The 25,524-nt window shown below is 46.4% G+C and overlaps 1 protein-coding gene across 2 annotated transcripts in view; it reads left to right on the top strand.

Annotated features, from left to right (window-relative positions):
- Positions 1-25,524, top strand: part of samd12 (sterile alpha motif domain containing 12) — a 210,340-nt gene that overhangs the window by 131,770 nt on the left and 53,046 nt on the right. The window contains exon 5 of one of the 2 annotated variants that reach the window (XM_038809780.1): positions 3,293-3,922. The exons of the other annotated variant lie outside the window; for it this stretch is intronic. Within the exon in view, the coding sequence (XP_038665708.1) occupies positions 3,293-3,522 (230 nt within the window). The 3' untranslated portion in view covers positions 3,523-3,922. Of the gene's footprint in view, positions 1-3,292; positions 3,923-25,524 lie in introns of those variants that run through there. 2 annotated transcript variants of the gene reach the window in all.

Here is a 25,524-nt window from a genome sequence, read left to right as displayed (position 1 = left end):
CCATCTCACTGGTTAACTCTTCACGCTTTGGGATCGGGTAGTGCTCTCGCATGATGTTGCGGTTCAGGTCTTGGGATCAATGCAAATGCAGAGTTCACCAGAGGATTTTTTAACGCATACCATGGAGCTGACCCAGTCTGTTGGTTCCGTGACCTTTGAGATAATGCCCTGGTCTTAGAGGTCTTGTAGCTGCTTTTTCAGGCGATCCTTGAGAGGAGACGGCACCCGGCGTGGTGCATGGATCACTGAGGTGGCGTTCGGCTTGAGCAGAATTTTGGAACGATATGGGAGCGTGCCCATTACATCGAACACATTGTGGTATTGTGTGAGAATGTCGTCTATCTCGGCCTGGAGATTCACATTGGGCGAGGCAGTCGCCAGTTTCGAGGACATGGTGTGGACTCGCTGGACCAGATTCAGGAGCTTGCAGGCACGAGCACCGAGCAGGGATGCCCTGTCAGGCCAAACTATCTTGAATCTTAAAGTTGCCTTGAATTCCTTGTTAGCTACCCCTAGCCGACACGATCAACTGGCAGCTATGGCATTGCCATTGTAGTCAAGGAGTTGGCATGCTGGTGGAAGAATGCTTGGTCGGTCACTGATACTGTCGAGATCTGACTGCGATATGAGGTTCGCAGACACTCCAGTGTCCAGTTTAAATCGGATGTGAGCCTGGTTGACTGTGAGGATAGCAGACCACTCATCATCGGGATCCACACTGAAGATCGAAAGGCGGGTTGCCGGTGCAGTGGGGACCAGCTCGCGTGTGGTTATGATGCCACCCGATATGGAGACTCGAGGCAGTCAGCATTGGGGTCTGATGGGCTGTTGGGATCAGCATCCTGCATGTCTTATTGTACCGAGCGGATACTTTGGTGCGTGTCTGAGACCACTGGCTGATAATCGGTGGAGCGGACCTGCAGCAGGCAGGCCAGGCTTCCCACACTGTAGGCATCGCCGTCCGTTGGCTGGACATTGCCGCTTTAAATGGGTAGATCCACAATTCGGACACGTCATAACGCTGACGTCAGCGCGTTCCGTGCGGCAACGCGCATGCGCAGTGCGGTCGGCCGACGTACGCACCTGCCCATTAGGGTTTTAGCCTCGTTGTCCACCCGGTTGTGGCGCGCATGCGTAGGGACCCGGGAAAAGCGCACAAAACGGCCAATCTCCTCGATGCTCAGGCCTTGCATTTTTGCAATGGCCTGTACCCGTTCTGCCTCGTGGGAGGCCAGTTTTTACAGTTTCCGCCGCCCTGATGTGGGAGTAACGATTCTTGCCATGCTCATGGACTACGCACGTCTCGATAGCGACGGAGAGGGTTAGATGTTTGATTTTGAGGAGCTGCTGCCGCAGGGAATCGAAGTGGATCAATCTGATCCCGGATCATGGAATCAGCCGTCGAGCCGTAATTACAAGACTGCGTCAGGATGCGGAGATGGGTCAGGAAGGACTGAAAAGGTTTATCCTTACCCTGGAGCCTCTGTTGGAAGATGTACCGTTCAAAGCTCTCATTCACTTCAATGTCGCAGTGGCTGTCGAATTTTAGCAGGACTGTTTTGAACTTCGTCTTGTCTTCGCCGTCGGCAAACGTAAGCGAGTTGTAGATATGGATGGCGTGATCCCGCGCGGTCGAGAGAAATAGCGCGATCTTCCTTGCATCCGATGCTGCCTCGAGGTCGGAAGCCTCGATATACAGGAGGAACTTTTGCGTGAAGATTTTCCAATTGGCGGCAAGGTTGCTGGAGCTGCGAAGGAGGCTGGATGTTTTCCATGTCGCTGGATGGCCGCTTGCTGGTCGTTGCAGATTCACTCGAAGTAGGTTCGGCAGGATTAATAGCACTCTGGTACCATGATGTGTTAGGCAGGTTGGTTCGACATTGACTGCAACTGGATGCAGGGAAGCTAAAAACAAACGTCTGACACCGGAGATGATCCAACACTGTTTTATTTAACTATGAACTGCTGTATATGTTCAGCTGTGGGTTGACACTCTACTAATCCTACTGATGACCTCTTACTGGCTCTACCAGACTTACTAGCTACCACATGGCAATAATGCCCACTGACTTGTGCACTCTGACTGTCTCAGTGTCTGGATCCCGAAAAGAGCGGGAGTCCTAATGCCCTATGGGTGTCTTATCTGGTGATTGGTTGTTCTGTGTTGTGTGTTCATTGGTCATCCTGTTTGTCAATCACTGCCTGTCTGCATCTCATTATATACATGAGTGGATATTATGACACTCTAGTGACCTGATTTCCCTACATTTTTTTGCAAATACTCAGTCTGGGTATACTGTATAGATAGGATGGCACACGTAGCTTGTGTCACATGCATTACAAGAGCTCCAAGCAAACCTAACCGTCTAGTAAAATAATTTTCCAATAGCATTAAACTCTTCCAAGCATCAGACTCCATTCACTTCAATAACACTGTTATTAATTAGAGAAAGAAATAAAGAAAAAAGGCAGCTGGCCAATTGTTCCTCCGTGATCTTCCTCCAAGACTGAACTGAGGTTAATCTCTGTGCTTTTCTGGGCTTTCAATTTAAAACTGGTCTGGCTTTTCAAATGAAAGAATATTCAGTACATGCAAATTATATCCATATAAAAACGGATCCATACAGCTGACTCTGCGAGAATAAGCATTTTCTTTTATTGAAACACATTCAGCTGTGACTTCTTAGGAATTGCCACTTCATATCTACATTAGGACAGCCTGATCTTCTTATCATCCTTGTGTACCTTGTCATTAAACCTCTTTATACGCTATCTTCTTAGTCCAGAAAATAGTTACCATGGGTTAAGCAGAAAGTTATTGCCAACCTTGCTAAGTCCATGGTATGTTCTGAGTCAGGTCCTTGGGCTTTGATAAATGAAGCAAAAGGAATTCAGAAGTTTGTATACTTGGCCAATATCTTAGTTAGCATTTGTGTCTCATATTTAACCTCAATTTGAAGTGATGGAGAAACATTGAGCAAGATTAGCAGTATGTTCCGATTGGCTGATTTTCATCCATTAATACTAATGGACTTGGACTGCATGAAAGAGCCACACACATGTGCTATGCATGAATTTCCAACCAGTTAAATTAACGGTCAGGATTTTCAGTGTGTTTCTAATAAATACAGTGTGAGATGATTAATTCCTGACATCTTATTTCAGTTATAAAAACAAAATGCTCGCAATACTCGCAGATCTGACAGTATCTGTGTAATTTAATCTCTAATTTACCTTAATTCTGATGAAAGGTCATCGACCTGAAACGCTAACTTTTTTTCTCTGCCCACAGATGCTGCCAGATCTGCTGAATACTTCCAGCATTTTCTGTTTTTGTTTCAAATTTACAGCAGCCACAGTATTTTGCTTTTGATCTTATTCAGTTGCTTATGTATTCATGACAACAATTCCTGCAAGAATAATACTGTTAAATGGAAGATACAGTCTTGGAAATTTAAAAAATATTTCAGGAAGTGTCAACGTATACGGATGTCTCCAAACAGGATGAAGTTGAAGCTGTAGATTCACGACATGCCATCATTTCCCTTCTCTTCACCCTGCCCTTCCTACGCACAAAAATACCATTATAAGACATTATTTGGTTTCGTACTTATTTGCATGGTGTATGAACCTTTATCCTTAAATACTAATACCGACATTATTTTAACTGATATACTGTGACTTTCTTTTGGTAAGTGAATTCTTGTGGTGGATACCTTTTTCAGCAATAATTGAATCAAATTCTTTGACACGTAATTGAAAAAGTCATCGAGACGTCTTAGTGCTACAAAATGCAAAATAATTAATCAAAGTTGTTTTGACAATATATAAACTCAAAAAAGGCAGCTCACCACCAACTTCTCAAGGGCAATTAGGGATGGGCAACACATGCTGGCCTTGCTGGTGAAGCCTACATCCTGTAAAAACGAACAAAGAAAAAAAAATTAAAAAACAAAAAGCTCCTGTGTGCCTATGTCAATAGGAGGTTTTAAAAAAATAACAGCCTACACAGCTGACTTAACCAGGACTGAACATTGCTTTGTTTTCACTGCAGAAGTGCAAACATAATATTTCATGCTGTTGTTCCACTGAATTGATGTGAAATTAAGTGTGCAATAAGAACCCAATTGCATTTTACAGAATCAGCAAATCCTCACTGCTTCCATAATTTTACACCAAGCAAAAAGATTCTTGCAGCAAACCAGTCACATCCTAATGAATTAACCTTCCCTTTTTTCCAGAAAATTGTGTTTTTTGAGATTAAACCTTCATAAATGTCCCCATCGCCACCAAAACAGATTTACTGATCTTTATCTCACAGCTGTTTTTGGACGTTTGCCCAGTGCAAATTGGTCATCACGGTTGTCTTTATACAGAAATATTTTAGTTGACTGTGAAATGCTTTGGGTTGACATAAAGATGTTATGGATGTTGTGTAGATGAAATGTTTCATATCATCAAACTTTCTATTGACACTTGGACTCCTAACACTAGCTTGTTGCGATACCCTGGGCAAGTGTGTGGCCAATTTCAGCCCCACATGACCCAGAGTCTCAATGCAATTAAATTAACCAATAATACTTAGAAAAATAACAGACATCTTTGGCCCTTCAGAGCTCAAAAATGACAGTCCCCAGCTTTGTAAATATAAACTCAATTACTTTTTATTAATAACAAGAACTGTAATAAATATGTAGCAAATACAATGGGTGAACTCGTATCTCATTACCCGCTTTATCTCTTCCCCCCCCCCCCCAAAAAAACACACACCCAATCTGTGTGCGTGCGCACACAGAGGGGAATAAAGAGGTTTAAAAAATCAAAAGGAACAGGAAAAAAAAGAGTGGTTATTAGTACCTTAGTCTTTAAACTTTGCATTCCATTTAAGGCTTTTATTATAGGTTCATTCAGGTCTCTGCAGTTTCCGAAAACAACATTCACAGCCTTTTTGGAGAGAGAGCGTGAGGAGAGTTCTAGTCTTTGTTTGCAGCCTGTAATGGTTTCCCTGCAGATTCATTCATTCAGGTTCTCTGCAGTTTCTGAAATACAACATTCACAGCCTTTTTGGAGAGAGAGCGTGAGGAGAGTTCTAGTCTTTGTTTGCAGCCTGTAATGGTTTCCCTGTAGATTCATTCAGTCAGGTTCTCTGCAGCTTCAGGAACACGGCACTCATAGTCTTTCTGGAGAAGGAGAGAAAGCAGGTCCTTGTCTTTGTGTGTCCAGGACTCAACAACTCCCTCGGGTCGCTGAGAACCACCCCAATGGGATAGGATCCAATCGCCACTTGTTACCGGGCAGAGTACGGCCACCGGCCAATCAATCAATCCAAGCCTCATCCTCTCTCTCTCTCTCTCTGGTGCTCAAAAGTCTGAAGTTCCTGATTGATTGATTGATTGATTTGACTCAATTTGATTTGATTTATTGTGACGAAGTACAGTGAAAAGTATTTTCACCGAGGGAACGTACACAGTACGTACATAGTAGACAAAAGAATAAGCATCAGAGAACATTGACAAATGGTACATCTACAAACAGTGATTGGTTTAGTGCGGGACAAGGGGCCAAGCAAAGCAGCATAGGGTGTCGTGAATAGTGTTCTTCCAGGGAACAGATCAGTCCGAGGTGAGTATTGGAGCTGTGGGGAAGAATGTCGTATGTCTGGATGTGCGAGTCTTCAGACGTCTGTACCTCCTGCCTGATGGAAGGGTCTGGAAAAAGGCAATGCCTGGGTGAGGGGGGGGGTCTCTGATAATGCTGCCTGCCTTCCTGAGGCAGCGGGAGGTGTATACAGAATCAATGTGGGGGTGGCAAGCTTGTGTGACGCGTTGGGCTGAGTTCGCCACACTCTTCAGTTTCTTACGATCTTGGACCGAGCAGTTGCCATACCAGGTTGTGATGAAGCCAGATAGGATGCTCTCTATCGCACGTCTGTAAAACTTTGTGAAAGTCGATGCAGACATGCCAAATTTCTTTAGCTTCTGTAGGAAGCAGAGACATTGTTGGGCATTCTTGACTGCATCAACATGACCAGGACAGACTATTGGTGATGGCGACCCCCAGGAACTTGAAGCTATCGACTATCTCCACTTCGGAGCCATTGGTGCAGATGGGAGTGTGTGTCGGGCAATGCTTCCAAAAGTCGATGATCAGTTCCTGTGTCTTTCCAACATTTAGAGCAAACATTGTCAAACTCAGGGGCATGACCTGCAGGTGGGTCGCGGAGCCGTCCGTCGCAGCGCTCCCCATTGCGCTTTTAATAATGCCGGCTGCAAGCGGCCTTCAAAATGGCCAGGAACAGATAGAAAAATTCGGATGCACTGCGCAAGCGTGCCCGATCATCGGTACGCATGCTCAAAACTATGCACATGCGCACCGATGATCGAGCACGCATGCGCAGTGCTGACGCTTTTTTTTTATATGGTCACAGCCTTTTTTTTTACAAGTTCGGGGGGGCCAAAGGGACCATCGGGGCCAAAGGGACCCAAAACCATTTCCTCCATTTTTGTCAGCAACAAATAAGATAAGATAAGAGAAAATGGTGGGTCGCGAAGGTCGGCCGGCTTGAGTCGCGAAGGTCGGCCGGCGTGGGTCATGAAGGTTGGCTGGTTGGTAAAAATGGGTCCACAGAAAAAAGTTTGAAAAACACTGATTTAGAGTGATGCTGCTTTCGGTACACCATGCAACCAAGTGATTTATCCAGCTAGCAGAGTGTTCTCTCCTGTAACTTCTGAATTCCTCATTCTCTCTGCTGCATGACTTACTTGTCCATTAATCACCCATGGATCAAAAATGATAATGGCAAAATAAAAGAAAGGGGAAATAAGAGAATAAGCTGGAAGGACCCTTTCAAACTCCACAGTTAACTTAAAAACTGAGCTGATCTCCTGCAGATCATTTTAGGTGTCCATTTATAACCTGTACCTATCATGTATTCGAGAATAAAATCATTTTTCGCCAGGATTTCCCCTTTTGAGCATTAGTGGTAATCCAAACACATGGCTGGAATTCTCTGGCCGGTTGTTGCCGGGGGATTCACTGCTCCCACTGGCAGCGCACCCCTGCCCACAGGTTTCCCAGTTGTGTGGGGTTGGTTCAATGGAAATTCCGATTGATAGCAGTGGGAGCAGAGAATCCCACCACCAGCGAATGTTGTGCCACCTCCCACTGCCGTGAAACACGTTGCTGAGTGGCCGGAGAATTTCGCCCCATGAGTGAGGAGAGGAAGATTGATATATGTTGAAGCAAACAGCACATTTTATTATAGAACATAGAACATAGAACAGTACAGCACAGAACAGGCCCTTCAGCCCACGATGTTATGCCGAGCAATGATCACCCTACTCAAACCCACGTATCCACCCTATACCCGTAACCCAACAACCCCCCCCTTAACCTTACTTTTGAGGACATTACGGGCAATTTAGCATGGCCAAACCCGCACCTAACCCGCACATCTTTGGACTGTGGGAGGAAACCGGAGCACCCGGAGGAAACCCACGCAGACACGGGGAGGACGTTCAGACTCCACACAGACAGTGACCCAGCCGGGAATCGAACCTGGGACCCTGGAGCTGTGAAGCATTTATGCTAACCACCATGCTACCCTGCTGCCCCTTCAAGGATATCCCTTCAAGGATGACGTCCGGTGATGGGGATGAGTTGAGCAGTCACACATCAGGTGACTCTCCTACAGAATAGAGTAACGTAGGCACTTTTGGACAAATTTTGCCCAAAGGTTCAGACTTAGAACATAGAACATTACAGCACAGTACAGGCCCTTCGGCCCTCGATGTTGCGCTGACCTGTAAAACCACTCTAAAGCCCATCTACACTATTCCCTTATTGTCCATATGCCTATCCAATGACCATTTGAATGCGTTTAGTGTTGGCGAGTCCACTACTGTTGCAGGCAGGGCATTCCACGCCCTTACTACTCTCTGAGTAAAGAAACTACCTCTGACATCTGTCCTATATCTATCTCCCCTCAATTTAAAGCTATGTCCCCTCGTGCTGGACATCACCATCCGAGGAAAACGGCTCTCAATGTCCTCCCTATCTAATCCTCTGATCATCTTGTATGCCTCAATTAAGTCACCTCTTAACCTTCTTCTCTCTAACGAAAACAGCCTCAAGTCCTTCAGCCTTTCCTCGTAAGATCTTCCCTCCATACCAGGCAACATCCTTGTAAATCTCCTCTGTACCCTTTCCAATGCTTCCACATCCTTCCTATAATGCGGCGACCAGAACTGCACGCAATACTCCAAATGCGGCTACACCAGATGTTTGTACAACTGCAACATGACCTCATGGCTCTGAAACTCAATTCCTCTACCAATAAAAGCTATCACACCGTACGCCTTTTAACAACCCTCTCAACCTGGGTGGCAACTTTCAGGGATCTATGGACATGGACACCGAGATCTCTCTGCTCGTCCACACTACCAAGAATCTTACCATTAGCCCAGTACTCTGTCTTCCTGTTATTCCTTCCAAAATGAATCACCTCACACTTTTCTGCATTAAACTCCATTTGCCACCTGTCAGCCCAGCTCTGCAGCTTATCTATGTCCCTCTGTAACTTGTAACATCCTTCTGCACTGTCCACAACTCCACCGACTTTGGTGTCATCTGCAAATTTACTCACCCATCCTTCTACGCCCTCCTCCAGGTCATTTATAAAAATGACAAACAGCAGCGGCCCCAAAACAGATCCTTGTGGCACACCACTAGTAACTGGACACTAGTCTGAACATTTCCCATCAACCACCACCCTTTGTCTTCTATCAACTAGCCAATTTCTGATCCAAACTGCTAAATCACCCTGAATCCCATGCCTCTGTATTTTCTGCAATAGCCTACTGTGGGGAACCTTATCAAACGCTTTACTGAAATCCACATACACCACATCAACAGCTTTACCCTCATCCACCTGTTTGGTCACCTTCTCGAAGAACTCAATGAGATTTGTGAGGCATGACCTACCCTTCACAAAACCATGTTGACTATCTCTAATCAAATTATTCCTTTCCAGATGATTATACATCCTATCTCTTATAAACCTTTCCAAGACTTTTCCCACAACAGAAGTAAGGCTCACTGGTCTATAGTTATCGGGGTTATCTCTACTCCCCTTGAACAAGGGGACAACATTTGCTATCCTCCAGTCTTCTGGCACTATTCCTGTAGACAAAGATGACGTAAAGATCAAAGCCAAAGGCTCAGCAATCTCCTCCCTAGCTTCCCAGAGAATCCTAGGATAAATCCCATCTGGCCCAGGGGACTTGTCTATTTTCACACTTTCCAGAATCACTAACACCTTCTCCTTATGAACCTCAAGCCCTTCTAGTCTAGTAGTCTGTATCTCAGTATTCTCCGTGACAACTTTGTCTTTTTCCTGTGTGAATACAGATGAAAAATACTCATTTAGCACCTCTCCTATCTCCTCGGACTCCACGCACAACTTCCCACTACTGTCCTTGACTGGCCCTACTCTTACCTTAGTCATTCTTTTATTCCTGACATATCTATCGAAAGCTTTAGGGTTATCCTTGATCCTACCTGCCAAAGACATCTCATGGCCTCTCCAGGCTCTTCTTAGCTTTCTCTTTAGAGCCTTCCTAGCTAACTTGTAACTCTCAAGCACCCTAACTGGACCGTCACGTCTCATCTTTACATAAGCCTCCTTCTTCCTGAGGGGCTGATTTAGCTCATTGGGCTAAATCGCTGGCTTTTAAAGCAGACCAGCAGCACGGTTCGATTCCCATATCAGCCTCCCCGGACAGGCGCCGGAATGTGGCGACTTGGGGCTTTTCACAGTAACTTCATTGAAGCCTACTCGTGACAATAAGCGATTTTCATTTTTCATTTCATTTTCATTTCTTCCTCTTGACAAGTGTTTCAACTGCTTTAGTAAACCATGGTTCCCTCGCTCGACCACTTCCTCCCTGCCTAACAGGTACATAGTTATCAAGAACACGCAGTATAGCTGTTCCTTGAACATGCTCCACGTTTCCATTGTGCCCATCCCCTGTAGTTTTCTTCTCCAGCCGATGCAACCTAAGTCTTGCCTCATCGCATCATAATTGCCTTTCCCCCAGATATGACTCTTGCCTTGCGGTATATACCTATCCCTTTCCATCACTAAAGTAATCGTAATCAAATTGTGGTCACTGTCACCAAAGTGCTCACCTACCTCCAAATCTAACACCTGTCCTGGTTCATTACCCAGTACCAAATCCAATACGGCATCGCCTCTCGTCGAAAACCCCTAACAGTGTGACCTCTTCTTCCTGTGTCTTAATTCAGCCTCAGTATTCAAGTCCTCATCAAATTTCCTCTCAGCCGCCGTAATACTGTCCTTGACTAACAATGCCACCCCTCCCCCTCTCTTACCACCTTCCCTGAGCTTACTGAAATATCTAAACCCTGGCACCTGCAACAACCATTCCTCGCCCTGCTCTATCCATGTCTCCGAAATGGCCACAAAATCGAAGTCCCAGGTACCAATCCATGCCGCAAGCTCACCCACCTTATTCCGGATACTCCTGGCACTGAAGTAGACACTCTTTAAACCACCTTCCTTCCTGCTGGTACACTCCTGCAACTTTGAAACCTTACTCGTGACCTCACTACTCTCAACTTCTTGTGTACTGGAGCAACAATTCAGGTTCCTAATCCCCTGCTGAACTAGTTTAAACCCTCCAGAAGAACATTAGCAAACCTCCCCCCCAGGATATTAGTACCCCTCTGGTCCAGGTGTAGACCATCCCATTTGTAGAGGTCCCACCTACCCCAGAATGAGCCCCAATTGTCCAGGAATCTGAAAACCTCCCTCCTGCACCATCACTGCAGCCACGTGTTCAACTGCTCTCTCTCCCTATTCCTCGACTCGCTAGCACGTGGCACGGGTAACAACCCAGAGGTACTAACTCTGTTTGTCCTGGATCTAAGTTTCCACCCTAGCTCCCTGAATTCCTGCCTTACACCCTATCCCTTTTCCTACCTATGTCGTTGGTACCTATGTGGACCATGACTTGGGGCTGCTCCCCCTCCCCCTTAAGGATCCCAAAAACACGATCCGAGACATCGCGGACTCTGGCACCTGGGAGGCAACACACCAACTGCGAGTCTCTCTCATTCCCACAGAATCTCCTATTTATCCCCCTAACTATTGAGTCTCCAATGACTAATGTTCTTCTCCTCTCACCCCTTCCCTTCTGAGCAACAGGGACAGACTCTGTGCCAGAGACCTGTACCCCATGGCTGACCCCTGGTAAGTCGTCCACTCAACAGTATCCAAAGTGGTATACCTGTTACTAAGGGGAACGACCACAGGGGATCCCTGTACTGACTGCTTCCCCCAGCCCCTCTCACCGTCACCCATCTATCTTTATTCTTTGGCGTAACTACCTCCCTGAAGCTTCTATCTATGACCCCCTCTGCCTCCCGAATGATCCGAAATTCATCCAGCTCCAGCTCCAGTTCCCTAACACGGTTTTTGAGGAGCTGGAGTTGGGTGAACTTCCCACAGATGAAATCAGCAGGGACACTGACAGCGTACATCACCTCAAACATTCTGCAGTAGGAACATTGTACTGCCTTCCCTGCCATACCTTCTAGATAAAACAAGAAAAAGAAAGGAAGAGCTTACCTGATATTCACTCAAATCCTTGGGTTTAGTGTCTCGGTTTTAGCAACCGCCCGACTTGTATACAGGTACTTATATACTTCCCGACAGGCCCCTGCTCCCGCCGAAAATCCGGAGGCCGCTCCCGCTGAAAGGCAAGCAAATTGAAAGGCACACACTCACTTTCCCGACAGGCCCCTGCTCCTGCCGAAAATCCGGAGGCCGCTCCCGCTGAAAAGCAAGCAAATTTAAAGGCACACACTCACCTTCCCGACACGCCCCTTCTCCCACCGAAAATCTCTTAAACAGAAAAGGAAGAGAAAAAGAGCAATATGCCAGCATGCAGTAGCTCAAGACACCGCAGGAAAGCCAGAAGCGTGGCAAAGGGCAGGAACAGTAGTCGGCGGTCCCAAGAGGCAAGGGGTCCCCGTCCACCCCGGAGAGAGGGAGACCGATGAACAGGTCAATGGGTGCCACCCCCCCCCCCCCCGCCCCAATCTGGAGAGGGGTGGAAGACATCCCTAACCAAGGGGTTGACCACGATGAAGAAAGTGATCAAAGTGGAGGTCCAGGTTGCAGTCAAGGTTACCGTGGCGGATGCACTAGTTGCCATGCAGGCAGCCCTCGAAGGAATGGGGAAGAAGCTGGAGGCTCAGAAGAAGACAATAAAAGAGCTCAAAAAGGCTTCGTCCACCCAAAGCGACAGGATCGTCGCTCTGGAAGCAGAGATGAAAAGGTTGGTGATGACCCAATGGCGCCTGAAGGGGAAAGTTGAGGATGAGGAGAACCGGTCTCGACGGCAGAATATTTGAATAGTTGGCCTGCCAGAGGGGATCGAGGGCAGAGATCTGACTGACTATGTGGCTCAGATGCTGGGCAACTTGGTTGGAAGGGACAGCTTCCCCAACCACCGGAAATCGACAGGGCCTAAAGGTCACTCCGACCGATGCCGAAGGCTGGGGAGCAGCCAAGGGCAATAATTGCCAAGTTCCACAGGTACCAGGATTGGGAGAGAATCCTGCATTGGGCAAAACCAGCAATTGGGAAGGACACAGGGTTCTGGTGTACCAAGACATTGGGGCAGTCATGGCAAAACGCAGTGCCGAGTTTAACCAAGCAAAATCAGCACTAAACAGGAACAGTATAAAATTCAGGATGTTATTCCCAGTCAGGCTCTGGGTGACATTCCAGAACAAAGAGCATTATTTCACCACCACGGCAGAGGTGGAAAAGTTTGTACGGGCGAATGGCCTCGACAAAAGACAGACAAAGCAGCGATGAGGAAGATGCAGGGAGAGAAAAGAAAGGTTATGGACATGGAACAATTTTTGCATGGGATGGTATTGCCTCGGTTTGAGCTCGAGCACCAGCTCACAGGAAGGAAGAAGTGAAGGCTGCGGAGTTCAGGAAAGGGTGAAGAGGAGACCAAAGCAATTGATTGGGCATAAGGAAGGGGAAAGATCAGCCCCGGGAGGGGGGGCCACCACACTGACGGGAAAAGCTAGCGGCAGAGATATGAAAGAGAGGGGGGCTGCAGCACATCCCCCAGCGGGGAGGTTGCGCCTGGTGGGGCATGGGGGATGGCAGACAAGCGAATGTAGGGGGGCTGAATAGAGAAGGGGGAATATGGGGGGGGGGGGGGTAGAAAGAGGGACAGCGGAGAAAGGTGGACTATGGGAGGAGCATAATGATAAGGAAGGGAAGACTCTAGAATGGCTTCAACAGGTCAGGTATGAGTTGATGCAATAAGATGGCAGTGTAAGCAGCCACTATGGATGTTCCTGGATAAAGGGAAACCCCAGAGAGCAGGGGCCCAGCCTCATGGTGAGAGCGGCGACCGTGGTCATTTTGGATGGCCCCGAACAAAGACAAACCCCGGAGTGCAGTGACACATCCACCAGGTAAGCATGGTTGATACTGCAGGAAGGTGGGGAGGGGGAACAGAAAACCCCAACCAGAATTCTTACCTGGAACATTAGGGAACTTAATGGTCCAGTGAAAAAATCCAGAGTCTTCGCCCATTTGAGAAGTTTAAAAGCCGCAGCACCTAAGGGAGAAGGACAGACAATAATTTTTTTTTTCTTTTTTATAAATTTAGAGAACCCAATTCTTTTTTTTTTTAATTAAGGGACAATTTAGCGTGGCCAATCCACCTACCCTGCACATCTTTGGGTTGTGGGGGTGAAACCCACGCAGACACGGGGAGAATGTACAAACTCCACACGGACAGTGACCCGGGACCTCGGTGCCTTGAGGCAGCAGTGCTAACCACTGCGCCACCGTGCCACCCCCAGGAAGGACAGACAATAATAATCGCTTATTGTCACAAGCAGGCTTCAATGAAGTTACTGTGAAAAGCCCCTAGTTGCCACATTCCGGCGCCTGTTCGGGGAGGCTGGTACGGGAATTGAACCCACGCTGCTGGCTTTATTCTGTATTACAAGCCAGCTGTTTAGCCCACTGTGCTAAACCAGCCGAGGAAGTGCTGGGTTAAAAAGACTTGCCATTCCGGCTACGGGACGAGGGCTAGAGGTTAGCCTTACTGATAAATAATGTTCACGACGAAAAAGAAGGTTGCAGACCTGGGGGGGGGCGGTACGTCATGGTCAGTGATGTCCCGGACTGGGCACCGGTAGTCCTGGTAAACGTGTATGTACCAGACAGGAAATTTATAAAGAAGACCATGGCCGAATTCCCTGACATAGTTACTTACCGACTGATCATGCGTGGGACTTTTAACTGTGTACAGGACCCATTGACAGACAGATTAAACCCCAGAAAGGGGAAAACAAATGGCATGGCTAGAGAGTTGGGACTGTTCATGGGGCAGTGGACCCATGACAGTTCCTGCATCCAGGTGAGAAGGAATTTTCATTCTTCTCACCAGTACATAAGGTCGACACCCGCACTGTAGTGGAGGAATCGGTGCTTCCAGAAATAGGGCGGAATACTCCACAGTTGTAATCTTCGACCACGTTCCACATTATGTGAATGTGAGGTTGGAGACGGGCCATGCCCAACGGCCCCATGGAATTTGGACATGGCCCTCCTGACCAACACGGTCTTCTGCCAGAAACATTCACCTGCCATACAACCAGAACGGGGAAGTCTCATCTTTCACATTCTGGGAGGCACTGAGGCGGTGATTAAGGGAGAAATGAAATGAAATGAAAATCGCTTATTGTCACGAGTAGACTTCAATTAAGTTACTGTGAAAAGCCCCTAGTCGCCACATTCCGGCACCTGTTCGGGAAGGCTGTTACGGGAATCGAACCGTGCTGCTGGCCTACCTTGGTCTGCTTTCAAAGCCAGCGATTTAGCCCAGTGTGCTAAACAGCCCCTGTATTATAGCTTTCAAGGCTTGTAGAGACAGGAAAGAGAGGGTGGCTAGGCAGCAACTGATGGACTCCATCCTGGAGGTCGACAGATGGTACTCTGAGGCTCTGGCCATAGTGCTCCTGGCGAAGAGGTAAAAGCTACAAATGGATTTTAACCTGCTATCCGCCAGGGAGGCAGTGCACCAACTCTGCCAGACACGGGGACCTTTTACAAACACGGAGGGAAGGCTAGCTGCCTGCTGGTTCACCAGCTGTGAAAGCAGGCAGCTACAAGAGAAATAGCCCAAGTAAAGGACAGCAGAGGCAGACTGGTATCCTAACCATGAATGGTCAACCAAGCATTTGAAGTCTTCTAGCAGGGATTGTACACCTCCGATCCCCGACAGGGACTTGGGGATGAAACGGTTCCTTGATGGACTGGACATGCTAGTTATGGGGGATGACGTACGGACGGGGGGTGGCAGGAGCTGGAAGCACCAATAGAATTGGGAGAGGTCATGGAGAGCATCAACTCCACACAGGCGGGAAAGGTGTTGGGACTCGACGGGTTCCCGGCGGACTTCTACAAAGATTTGCATCGGCACTGGCCCCACACCTGTGGCAGATACTCACAGACTCACTAGTGAGGGGCACCCTGCCTCCAATGCTAACACAGGCCACCATATCGCTGATATAGAAAAATGACAAAGACCTGGCAGAATGCAGATCATACAGACCCATTTCGCTTCTCGATGTGGATGCAACAATACTTGCAAAAGTCCTGGCCATGGGGTTTTCCCTAATCCTTCCCACCAGGGCTTTTACATGCCCTCTTCAAGCTCTCCTAAGTCCATTTTTGAGTTCCTTCCTGGCTACCTTGTAACCCTCGCGAGCCATGCCAGATCCTTGCTTCCTCAACCTTACATAAGCTTCCTTCTTCCTCTTAACTAGAAGCTCCACTTCTCTTGTCATCCAAGGCTCCTTCACTTTACCATTCCTTCCTTGTCTCAGTGGGCCAAAACTATCCAACACTCGCAGCAAGAGCTCCTTAAACAACCCCCACATTACTGTTGTTCATCTCCCTGAGAACAACTGTTCCCAATTTATGCTCCTCAGCTCCTGTCACATAGCAAGATAATTTCCCCTCCCCCAATTAAATACCTTCTCATACTGTCTGTTCCTATCCCTGTTCATGACTATGGTTAAAGGTCACTGAGTTGTGGTCACTATCACCGAATGCTGTCCCACCGAGCCATCTAACACCTGGCCTGGTTCGTTGCCAAGTACCAAATCCAATATGGCCTTCCCCCTAGTCGGCCTATCTACATATTGAGTCAGGAATCCTTCCTGGACACACCTGGCAAAATCTGCTCCATCCAAATCATTTGCACTAAGGAGGTTCCAGTCAATATTAGGGAAGTTGAAGTTACCCATGACAACAACTCTGTTACTTCTGCAGCTCTCCAAGCTCTGCCACCCAATCTGTTCTTCCATCTTTCTGCTGCTATTGGGGGGGTCTATAGAAAACTCCCAATAAAGTGACTGTACCTTTCTTGTTTTCGACTTCCACCCATACTGACTCAGTAGACAAACCCTCCTCGACTACTTCCTTCTCTGCAGCTGTGATGCATTCCCTAATTAACAGTGCCACTCCCCCTCCTCTTTTACCTCCCTCCCTATTCTTCTTGAAACACCTAAACCCCGGAATATGGGCAGCACGGTAGCATAGTGCTCCGTATTCCTCCCACATCCAAAGATGTGCAGGTTAGGTAGATTGGCCATGCTAAATCACCCTTAGTGTCCAAAATTGCCCTTAGTATTGGGTGGGTTATGGGGATAGGGTGGATGTGTGGGCTTGGGTAGGGTGCTCTTTCCAAGAGCCGGTGCGGACTTGATGGGCTGAATGGCCGCCTCTATGTTCTGCATTGTAAATTCTATTTTTTTTTAAAAAACATCTAACAACCATTCCTGCCACTGTGAAATCCATGTCTCCATAATGACCACAGCATCCTTGAGGTACTGGAGCAGTTTGGGCTCGGGATAGGGTTTACCTCCTGGGTGAAACTCCTGTACAACGCCCCTAAGGCGAGCATTTGGACTAACACCACAAGCTCTGAATACTTCCAGTTGCACAAAGGCACCAGGCAGGGATGGCCGCTGACCCCACTCCTGGTCCCCCTGGCAATTTGATTTTGAATGACTGCCCTTAACATCAAGGCAGCAAGGAGCCCGAGCTGGAGTCAATGGGAGTCAAGGGAAAGATTCTCTGCTGTTGGAGTCATACCTGGCAGAAAGGAAGATGGTTATGGGGGTTGGAGGTCAATCATCTCAACCCAGGACATCACTCCAGGAGTGTCCATGACCCAACCACCTTCAGCTGCTTCATCAATGACCTCCCTTCCATCGTAAGGTCAGAAGTGGGGATGTTTGTGGATGACTGCACAATGTTCAACACCATTCATGACTCCTCAGTAATGAAGCAGTCAGTGTCCAAATACAGCAAGACCTGGCCAATATCCAGGCTTGTGCTGACAAGTGGCAAGTTACATTCACGCCAAACAAGGGTCGGACGATGACCATCTCCTACAAGAGAGGATATAACCACCGCCCCTTGACATTCAATGGCATTACCATTGTTGAATCCCCCACAATCAACATCCTAGGGGTTACCATTGATCAGAAACGGAACTGGGTTAGCAACATTAATACTTCGGCTGCCAGGGCAGTTCAAAGGCTAGGAATCCTACGGTAAGTAACTCATCACCTGACCCCCCCCCCCCCCCCCAAAGCCTGTCTGCCATCTACAAGGCACAAGTCAGGAGTGTAATGGACTACTCTCCTCTTGGCTGAATGAGCGCAGCTCCAACAACACTCAAGAAGCTCAACACCATCCAGGACAAAGCAGCCCGTTTGATTGGTCCCCCTTCCACAAACATTCAAACCCTCCACCACCGACGAACAGTGGCAGCCGTGTGTACTGTATGATGCACTACAGTAATTCACCAAGGTTGCTTTGACAACACCTTCCAAACGCACGACCACTACCATCAGAACAACAAGAACAGCAGACCAGCAGATACCTGGGAACCCCATCAACTCGAGGTTCCCCTCCAAGTCACTCGCCACCGTGACTTGGAAATAAATCACCTTTTCACTGTCGCTGGGGCAAATCCTGGAATTCCTTCCCTAACACACAATTGCTACACCTACCCCAAGGACTACGGCGATTCAAGAAGGCAACTCACCACAACCTTCTGAAAGGCAACCAGGGATGGTCAATAAATGCCGGCCTAATCAACAACAGCCACATCCTGTAAATGAATTTTGAAAAAATTGAATCCCTGCCGATAACCCTGCGAAACGAGAGAGGTCGGAAGGGTATCCGAAGAGGAGGCAGAGAGCACAGAGTCTCATTTTTTTGAGGATAGTCTGCTTCCCTCCATCTCGGACCCTCAAAATGGCATGAACAAAATCATGAAGCTTCTGGAGGAGTCAGGGGCCTTCACATGGGCAAAAGTGAGGTTTTCCTCATGAACCCGAGTAGGGGAGGGGCAGAGCTGAAAAGGTCTCCCTTTTAATATAGCTGAAAACAAATTCCGCTTTCTGGGGATCCAGATTGGACACGAATCCGCAAGTGGAATCTGACCAGTCTGGCGGAGGAAGTAAAAATGAACCTACAAAGAATGGATGCACTCTCGCTTTCCCTGGGGGGGGGGGGGGGGGGGGGGGGGTGGGGTGCAGCTGATCAAAATGAACGTACTGGAGAAAATCAAATACGCCATCCGAGGGTTGGAAGATGGCTTCCACAAAGAATGGGGGCCATTCATCAGCTTGTTCCAAGACCTGTTTGAAGTCAACAACGGATAGAAGGGGGGCAGGATATTGCATGGGAACCACCAGGCCCACAGAAAGCAGACAGGAACAAAGGGGGGGGAGGGCAACCCAAGGAAATACCAAAGAGGAGCACCCAGGGAGAGACCGACAGGGGACCAGAGGGATCCTCACAAAGCTATAAGAGTAAAACAAACACCAAAACACACCATCTATGGTGAAGCGAAGGGCCTTGGATAGGATCCGGAGACAGCAGAAAAGGGGAGCAGGGTGGAGAGGGGGGTGCCGAAAAGGAACACCGTGTAATTATATATTATAACCATTTCATCTATTTCTTGTACAGTGTAAAAATGAAAACTTCAATAAAAATATTAATGAAAAAAATAATTTAAATTGTTTGCAACAAAAAATCAACACTGTCACTACTTTGCGCCTTCAAATAAACATTTTAAGTTGCAAATCATTAAATAAAATTATATCCCTTCAGAATTCTATTTTTTCAGGAAATTATTTTTGTTAATGTTGAGCTGATTGTATTATTGCAATAATAAAAAATACTGCACTCATCAGGGCAATGTCACTATCAGCGGAAACAACTATTTACTGTATGAGAAGTTGCTGCTGGGCTGACTAGACTCTGATTGGCAGAGGTGTTGCTATGGTGCATGCAAAAGTTGATGGTGACTGACACTTAACTGTCAAGTATTGTTTGAAATTTAAACCTGTAGAATGAACCCAGCAGCAGTGCCAGTCAGCTGCCTGGTAACTGTTAGTCACCATCAGCTGATACATTCGCCATGACAACGCCACTACCAATCAAGAGTTTATTTGCAAACCAAGAAGCACTCCCTTCTCCAACAGTATAAAGTTGTTATTTCCCCGTCATTGGTTTTCTTGCGATTTGTCCTTATGGATCCTCCCGCGGATGGAGGTGGCTAGCACGAGGGGACATAGCCTTAAATTGAGGGGTAATAGATATAGGACAGAGGTCAGAGGTGGGTTTTTTACGCAAAGAGTGGTGAGGCCGTGGAATGCCCTACCTGCAACAGTAGTGAACTCGCCAACATTGAGGGCATTTAAAAGTTTATTGGATAAGCATATGGATGATAAGGGCATAGTGTAGGTTAGATGGCCTTTAGTTTTTTTCCATGTTGGTGCAACATCGAGGGCCAAAGGGCCTGTACTGCGCTGTATCGTTCTATGTTCTATGTTCTATGGATGCAAGGCAAAAAGCATTGGCAAAATGTCCGTCTTTAAGCAGTGATCAAATTCTGTACAACCAAACAGCTATTCAAACAGTTTAGGGCAGCACAGTAGCACAAGTGATTAGCACTGTGGCTTCACAGCGCCAGGGTCTCAGGTTCGATTCCCTGCTGGGTCACTGTGCGGAGACTGCACGTTCTCCCCGTGTCTGTGTGGGTTTCATCCAGGTGCTCCTGTTTCCTCCTACAATCCAAAGACGTGCAGGTTAGATGGATTGGCCATGATAAATTGCCCTTAGTATCCAAAAAAGGTTAGGAGGAGTTATTGGGTTGCGGAGATGGGGTGGAAGTGAGGGCTTAAGTGGGTTGGTGCAGACTCAATGGGCCGAGTGGCCTCCTTATGCACTGTATGCTCTATATTCTATGTTCTAGTCATATAAAAGTTTTCAAATTTTAGATAATCATTGATGTATCATAGAATCACAGAATTGGTAGAGAGAAGAAGGAGACCATTCAACCTATTGTGTCTGCACTGGCACTCTGAACAAGTAATTCACTTATTGCTGACCTTTCCCTTCATCCCCAGAACACAGCACATTCTTCTTTTACACGCAAGTGTCTAATTCCCTTTTCAATGCTTTGATTGAACCTGCCTCCACCAAACTCTCAGGTAGCACATTCCAGACCTTTAGCACTCACTGTGTGAAAAAGTTTTTTTTCATATCGGGTTTGCTTCTTTTGCCAATCACTTTAAATCTGTGGCCTCTCATTCTTGGTCCTTTCATGAGTGGAAACAGTTTCTCCTGATCTACTCTGTCCAAACCTCACATGACTTTGAATACCTCTTTCAAATCTCCTCTCAGCCAAGGAAAACAATACTAGCCCCTCCAATCTATCTTGATAACTGAAGTCTCTCATCCCTGGAACCATTTTTATCAATCTTTTTCTGCACTATTCCCAAAATCTTCACAACCTTCCCGTAACAGCCCCCCCGAACAGGCGCCGGAATGTGGCGACTAGGGGCTTTTCACAGTAACTTCATTGAAGCCTACTCGTGACAATAAGCGATTTTCATTTCAAGTGCAGTGCCTAGAATTGAATGCAATACTGAACTAGTGTCTTAGACAAGTTCAATATGACCTCCTTGTTACAAATTTGGAACGTTCCCACATCCGAATGAATTTTGGGTTCAGTGTGATGTCGCTAATTGCAGAATGAAGTTTCCAATATTTTGTCCCAGCGATACGTCTTCTGCGAGGAGGTCTCAAATTTCAGAAGAGCATCTCTTTGTCTATTAGCACGGATTTTTCAAATTGACACTTCAGTCATCTCCGAGGGAGATTGAATTGCCATCAGTTTTATGTTATGGGCCCACGAGGAGCTATGTTCAGCTTGCCATCAGTGAAGATCTGTAAAGATTACACGTCAAAGTGAGCTGGGAACATTTCCTTTGTGTATTTGATTGCCAACTTAAATCATGTAAATATTTTGATTATTCTTGGCTTGCAATTAACTGTGCAAGATGTACATTTTTAAGAAGAACATTTTTATTCTGTCAAGGATAGACGTGGTCATTTAAATTTCCTTTGTGACTGATCATTTGATGTACTCCTTACGAGAACATTAGTAATTTAAATTTGTCACTCATTCCCCCTTTGGAAAAATTACATTGCATTTAACTGAAAATAATACACTTTTGTGTATCAAACATCTTTAACAACTTTGATGCTAAAATTGGTATTCTGTTTCTAATGAATTTGGGCTTTAATGATTTGTACTGATCACGTACTGCATAACCTCACAAAATGTTATTAGTAATAGTTATAATCAGTCCCAGCGGGTAGTTCTGTTTAGACTACATTTGCCCTTTTGTAAATATTTTCCAACACTAATTACTCAAAGCCCATGAGTCTCTTTTGCAGTGCCAGTAATGAAAGTGGTATGTAAAATGCCAAAAGTAATTAAAGGGAAACTGGTAAAAAGACATCCAGCCAATTCTGGCAGATAGCCATAACAGTTTTGTGTTTCTTATTTGCAGTTCTTGGCTATTGTGTCATATTTTAAATTGCTTGATACAATTGAATTGGTTCCTAATTTGAGCATTTTACAGCTTGGGATTTCATTTTTTTTTAATGATTTTCTCCTCTCCCATACTGAAGACTTTTTTAAACCTTGCGCACTTCTGGCAGCTCCGTTGACCAAGATTCTTGTGTGAATGTCAAAAAGACTCTTCAAGACTATAAAACATCAAACATCATGGACAAGCCCAATCTTTTCTCCTTTGGTGGAAATGGACGGCAAGAGGGCGAAAACAAGAGCAATTTTGTATCTCTACCACTCCCCTCAAGGAGGTCAATTCGTTAGGAATGTCACAGGGGACTTGATAGGCTGGATGCTGAGAGGATGAGCCTTGAACTAGAGGGCACAGTTTGAAGATCTCCCATTTAAGACTGAGATGAACATTTGTTTTTTATCTGAGGTTTGTTAGTCTGTGGAATTCTCTTCCCCAGAGAGCAGTGATGGCCACATCATTGAATATACTCAAGCCAGTTTTCATTGACAAGATAGTCTAGGGTTATGGGGAAAGACAGGAAAGTGGAGTTGAGGCCACAGTCTGATCAGCCATGGTCTTATTGAATGGAGCTGCGGATGGACTCACTTTGGAGCATCCGCGATGCTGAGGAGGTCGTGGATAGCACGTTTAGCGAGTTGGTCACACCGCGGGTGAAAGTTACTGAGGGAGATAGCGAATTGGTGACCAAAAGACAGAGCCAGAGTAGGAAGGCAATGCAGGTGTCCCCTGCGGCCATCTCCCTGCAAAACTGATGTACCGCTTTGGATACTGTTGGGGGAGGTGGCTCACCAGGGGAAGGCAGCAGCAAGGTTCATGGCACCATGGCTGGCTCTGCTGCACAGCAGGGCAGGAAGAAAAATGGCAGGGCTATAGTGATAGGGGACTCGATCGTAAGGGGAATAGACAGGCGGTTCTGTGGACGCAATCGAGACTCCAGGATGGTATGTTGCCTCCCTGGTGCAAGGGTCAAGGATGTCTCGGAGCGGCGGCAGGACATTCTTAGGGGTGGGGGGGGGGGGGGGTGAACAGAATGCTGTCGTGGTGCACATAGGCACCAACGATATAGGTAAAAAATGGGATGAGGTCCTACAAGCGGAATTCAGGGAGTTAGGAGTTAAACTAAAAAGTAGGACCTCAAAGGTAGTAATTTCAGGATTGCTACCAGTGCCACGAGCTTGTCAGAGTAGGAATGTCAGGATAGATAGGATGAATTCGTGGCTCAAGAGATGGTGCAAGAGGGAGGGATTCAAATTCCTGGGGCATTGGGACCGGTTCTGGGGGAGGTGGGCCCTGTACAAACGGGACGGTCTGCATCTGGGCAGGGCTGGAACCGATGTTGTGTTTGCTAGAGCTGTTGGGGAGGGTTTAAACTAATGTGGCAGGGGGATGACAACCGATGCAGGAAGTTGGAAGGTAGTAAAACAGGGACAGAAGCAAAAGGATGTAAGGGAAAAAATGCAAGGCAGAGAAGATATAGTCAAAAATCAAAAAGGGCGACAGTACAAGGTACAGTGACTGAGGGGAGCTCAGTGAATAGGCCCAGTAATACTAAAAGGAATAAAACTGGAGATGTTAAGATTCAAAACAGAGGTAAAAAAAACAACATAAGTGCACTTTACCTGAATGCTCGTAGTATTCAGAATAAAGTAAATGAGTTGATGGCACAAATCATCGTGAATGACTATGATTTAGTAGCCATTACTGAAACATGGTTAAAGGATGGTCACGACTGGGAGTTAAATATCCGAGGGTATCAAACTATTCGGAAGGACAGAGTGGATGGTAAGGGAGGTGGTGTTGCTCTGTTATTTAAGGATGACATCCGGGCAATAGTAAGGGATGACATCAGTGCTATGGGGGATAAGGTTGAATCCATTTGGGTGGAAATCAGGAATAGTAAAGCGAAAAAGTCACTGATAGGAGTAATCTATCGGCCACCAAATAGTAACGTTATGGTGGGGCAGGCAATAAACAAAGAAATAACTGATGCATGTAGAAATGGTACAGCAGTTATCATGGGGGATTTTAATCTACATGTCGATTGGTTTAACCAGGTCGGTCAAGGCAACCTTGAGGAGGAGTTTATAGAATGTATCCATGATAGTTTCCTAGAACAGTATGTAATGGAACCTACAAGGGAACAAGTGGTCCTAGATCTTGTCCTGTGTAATGAGACAGGATTGATTCATGATCTCATAGTTAGGGATCCTCTCGGAAGGAGCGATCACAATATGGTGGAATTTAAAATACAGATGGAGGGTGAGAAAGTAAAATCAAATACTACTGTTTTGTGTTTAAACAAAGGAGATTACAATGGGATGCGAGAAGAACTAGCTAAGGTAGACTGGGAGCAAAGACTTTATGGTGGAACAGTTGAGGAACAGTGGAGAACCTTCCAAGCGATTTTTCACAGTGCTCAGCAAAGGTTTATACCAACAAAAAGGAAGGACGGTAGAAAGAGGGAAAATCGACCGTGGATATCTAAGGAAATAAGGGAGAGTATCAAATTGAACGAAAAAGCATATAAAGTGGCAAAGATTGGTGGGAGACTAGAGGACTGGGAAATCTTTAGGGGGCAACAGAAAGCTACTAAAAAAGCTATAAAGAAGAGTAAGATAGAGTATGAGAGTAAACTTGCTCAGGATATAAAAACAGATGGTAAAAGTTTTTGCAAATATATAAAACAAAAAAGAGTGGCTAAGGTAAATATTGGTCCTTTAGAGGATGAGAAGGGAGTTTTAATAATGGGAGATGAGGAAATGGCTGAGGAACTGAACAGGTTTTTTGGGTCGGTCTTCACTGTGGAAGACACAAATAACATACCAGCGACTGATAAAATGAGGCTATGACAGGTGAGGACCTTGAGAGGATTGTTATCACTAAAGAGGTAGTGATGGGCAAGCTAATGGGGCTAAATGTAGACAAGTCTCCTGGCCCTGATGGAATGCATCCCAGAGTGCTAAAAGAGGTGGCTAGGGAAATTGCAGATGCACTAATGATGATTTACCAAAATTCACTAGACTCTGGGGTGGTCCCGGTGGATTGGAAATTAGCAAACGTGACACCACTGTTTGAAAAAGGAGGTAGGCAGAGAGCGGGAAATTATAGGCCAGTGAGCTTAACTTCGGAAATAGCGAGGCACCTGGATAAAAATTGTCCCATTGGGCAGACGCAGCATGGGTTCATAAAGGGCAGGGCGTGCCTAATTAATTTAGTGGAATTTTTTGAGGACATTACCAGTGCAGTAGATAACGGGGAGCCAATGGATGTGGTATATCTGGATTTTCAGAAAGCCTTTGACAAGGCGCCACACAAAAGGTTGCTGCATAAGATAAAGATGCATGGCATTAAGGTTAAAGTAGTAGCATGGATAGAGGATTGGTTAATTAATAGAAAGCAAAGAGTGGGGATTAATGGGTGTTTCTCTGTTTGGCAATCAGTAGCTAGTGGTGTCCCTCAGGGATCCGTGTTGGG

The sequence above is a fragment of the Scyliorhinus canicula genome, chromosome 10 (assembly GCF_902713615.1).
Source record: "Scyliorhinus canicula chromosome 10, sScyCan1.1, whole genome shotgun sequence".
Classification (NCBI taxonomy): Eukaryota; Metazoa; Chordata; class Chondrichthyes; order Carcharhiniformes; family Scyliorhinidae; genus Scyliorhinus; species Scyliorhinus canicula.
Note: the sequence above shows the minus strand (reverse complement) of the source record. Positions and strands in the feature narration are given on the sequence as shown.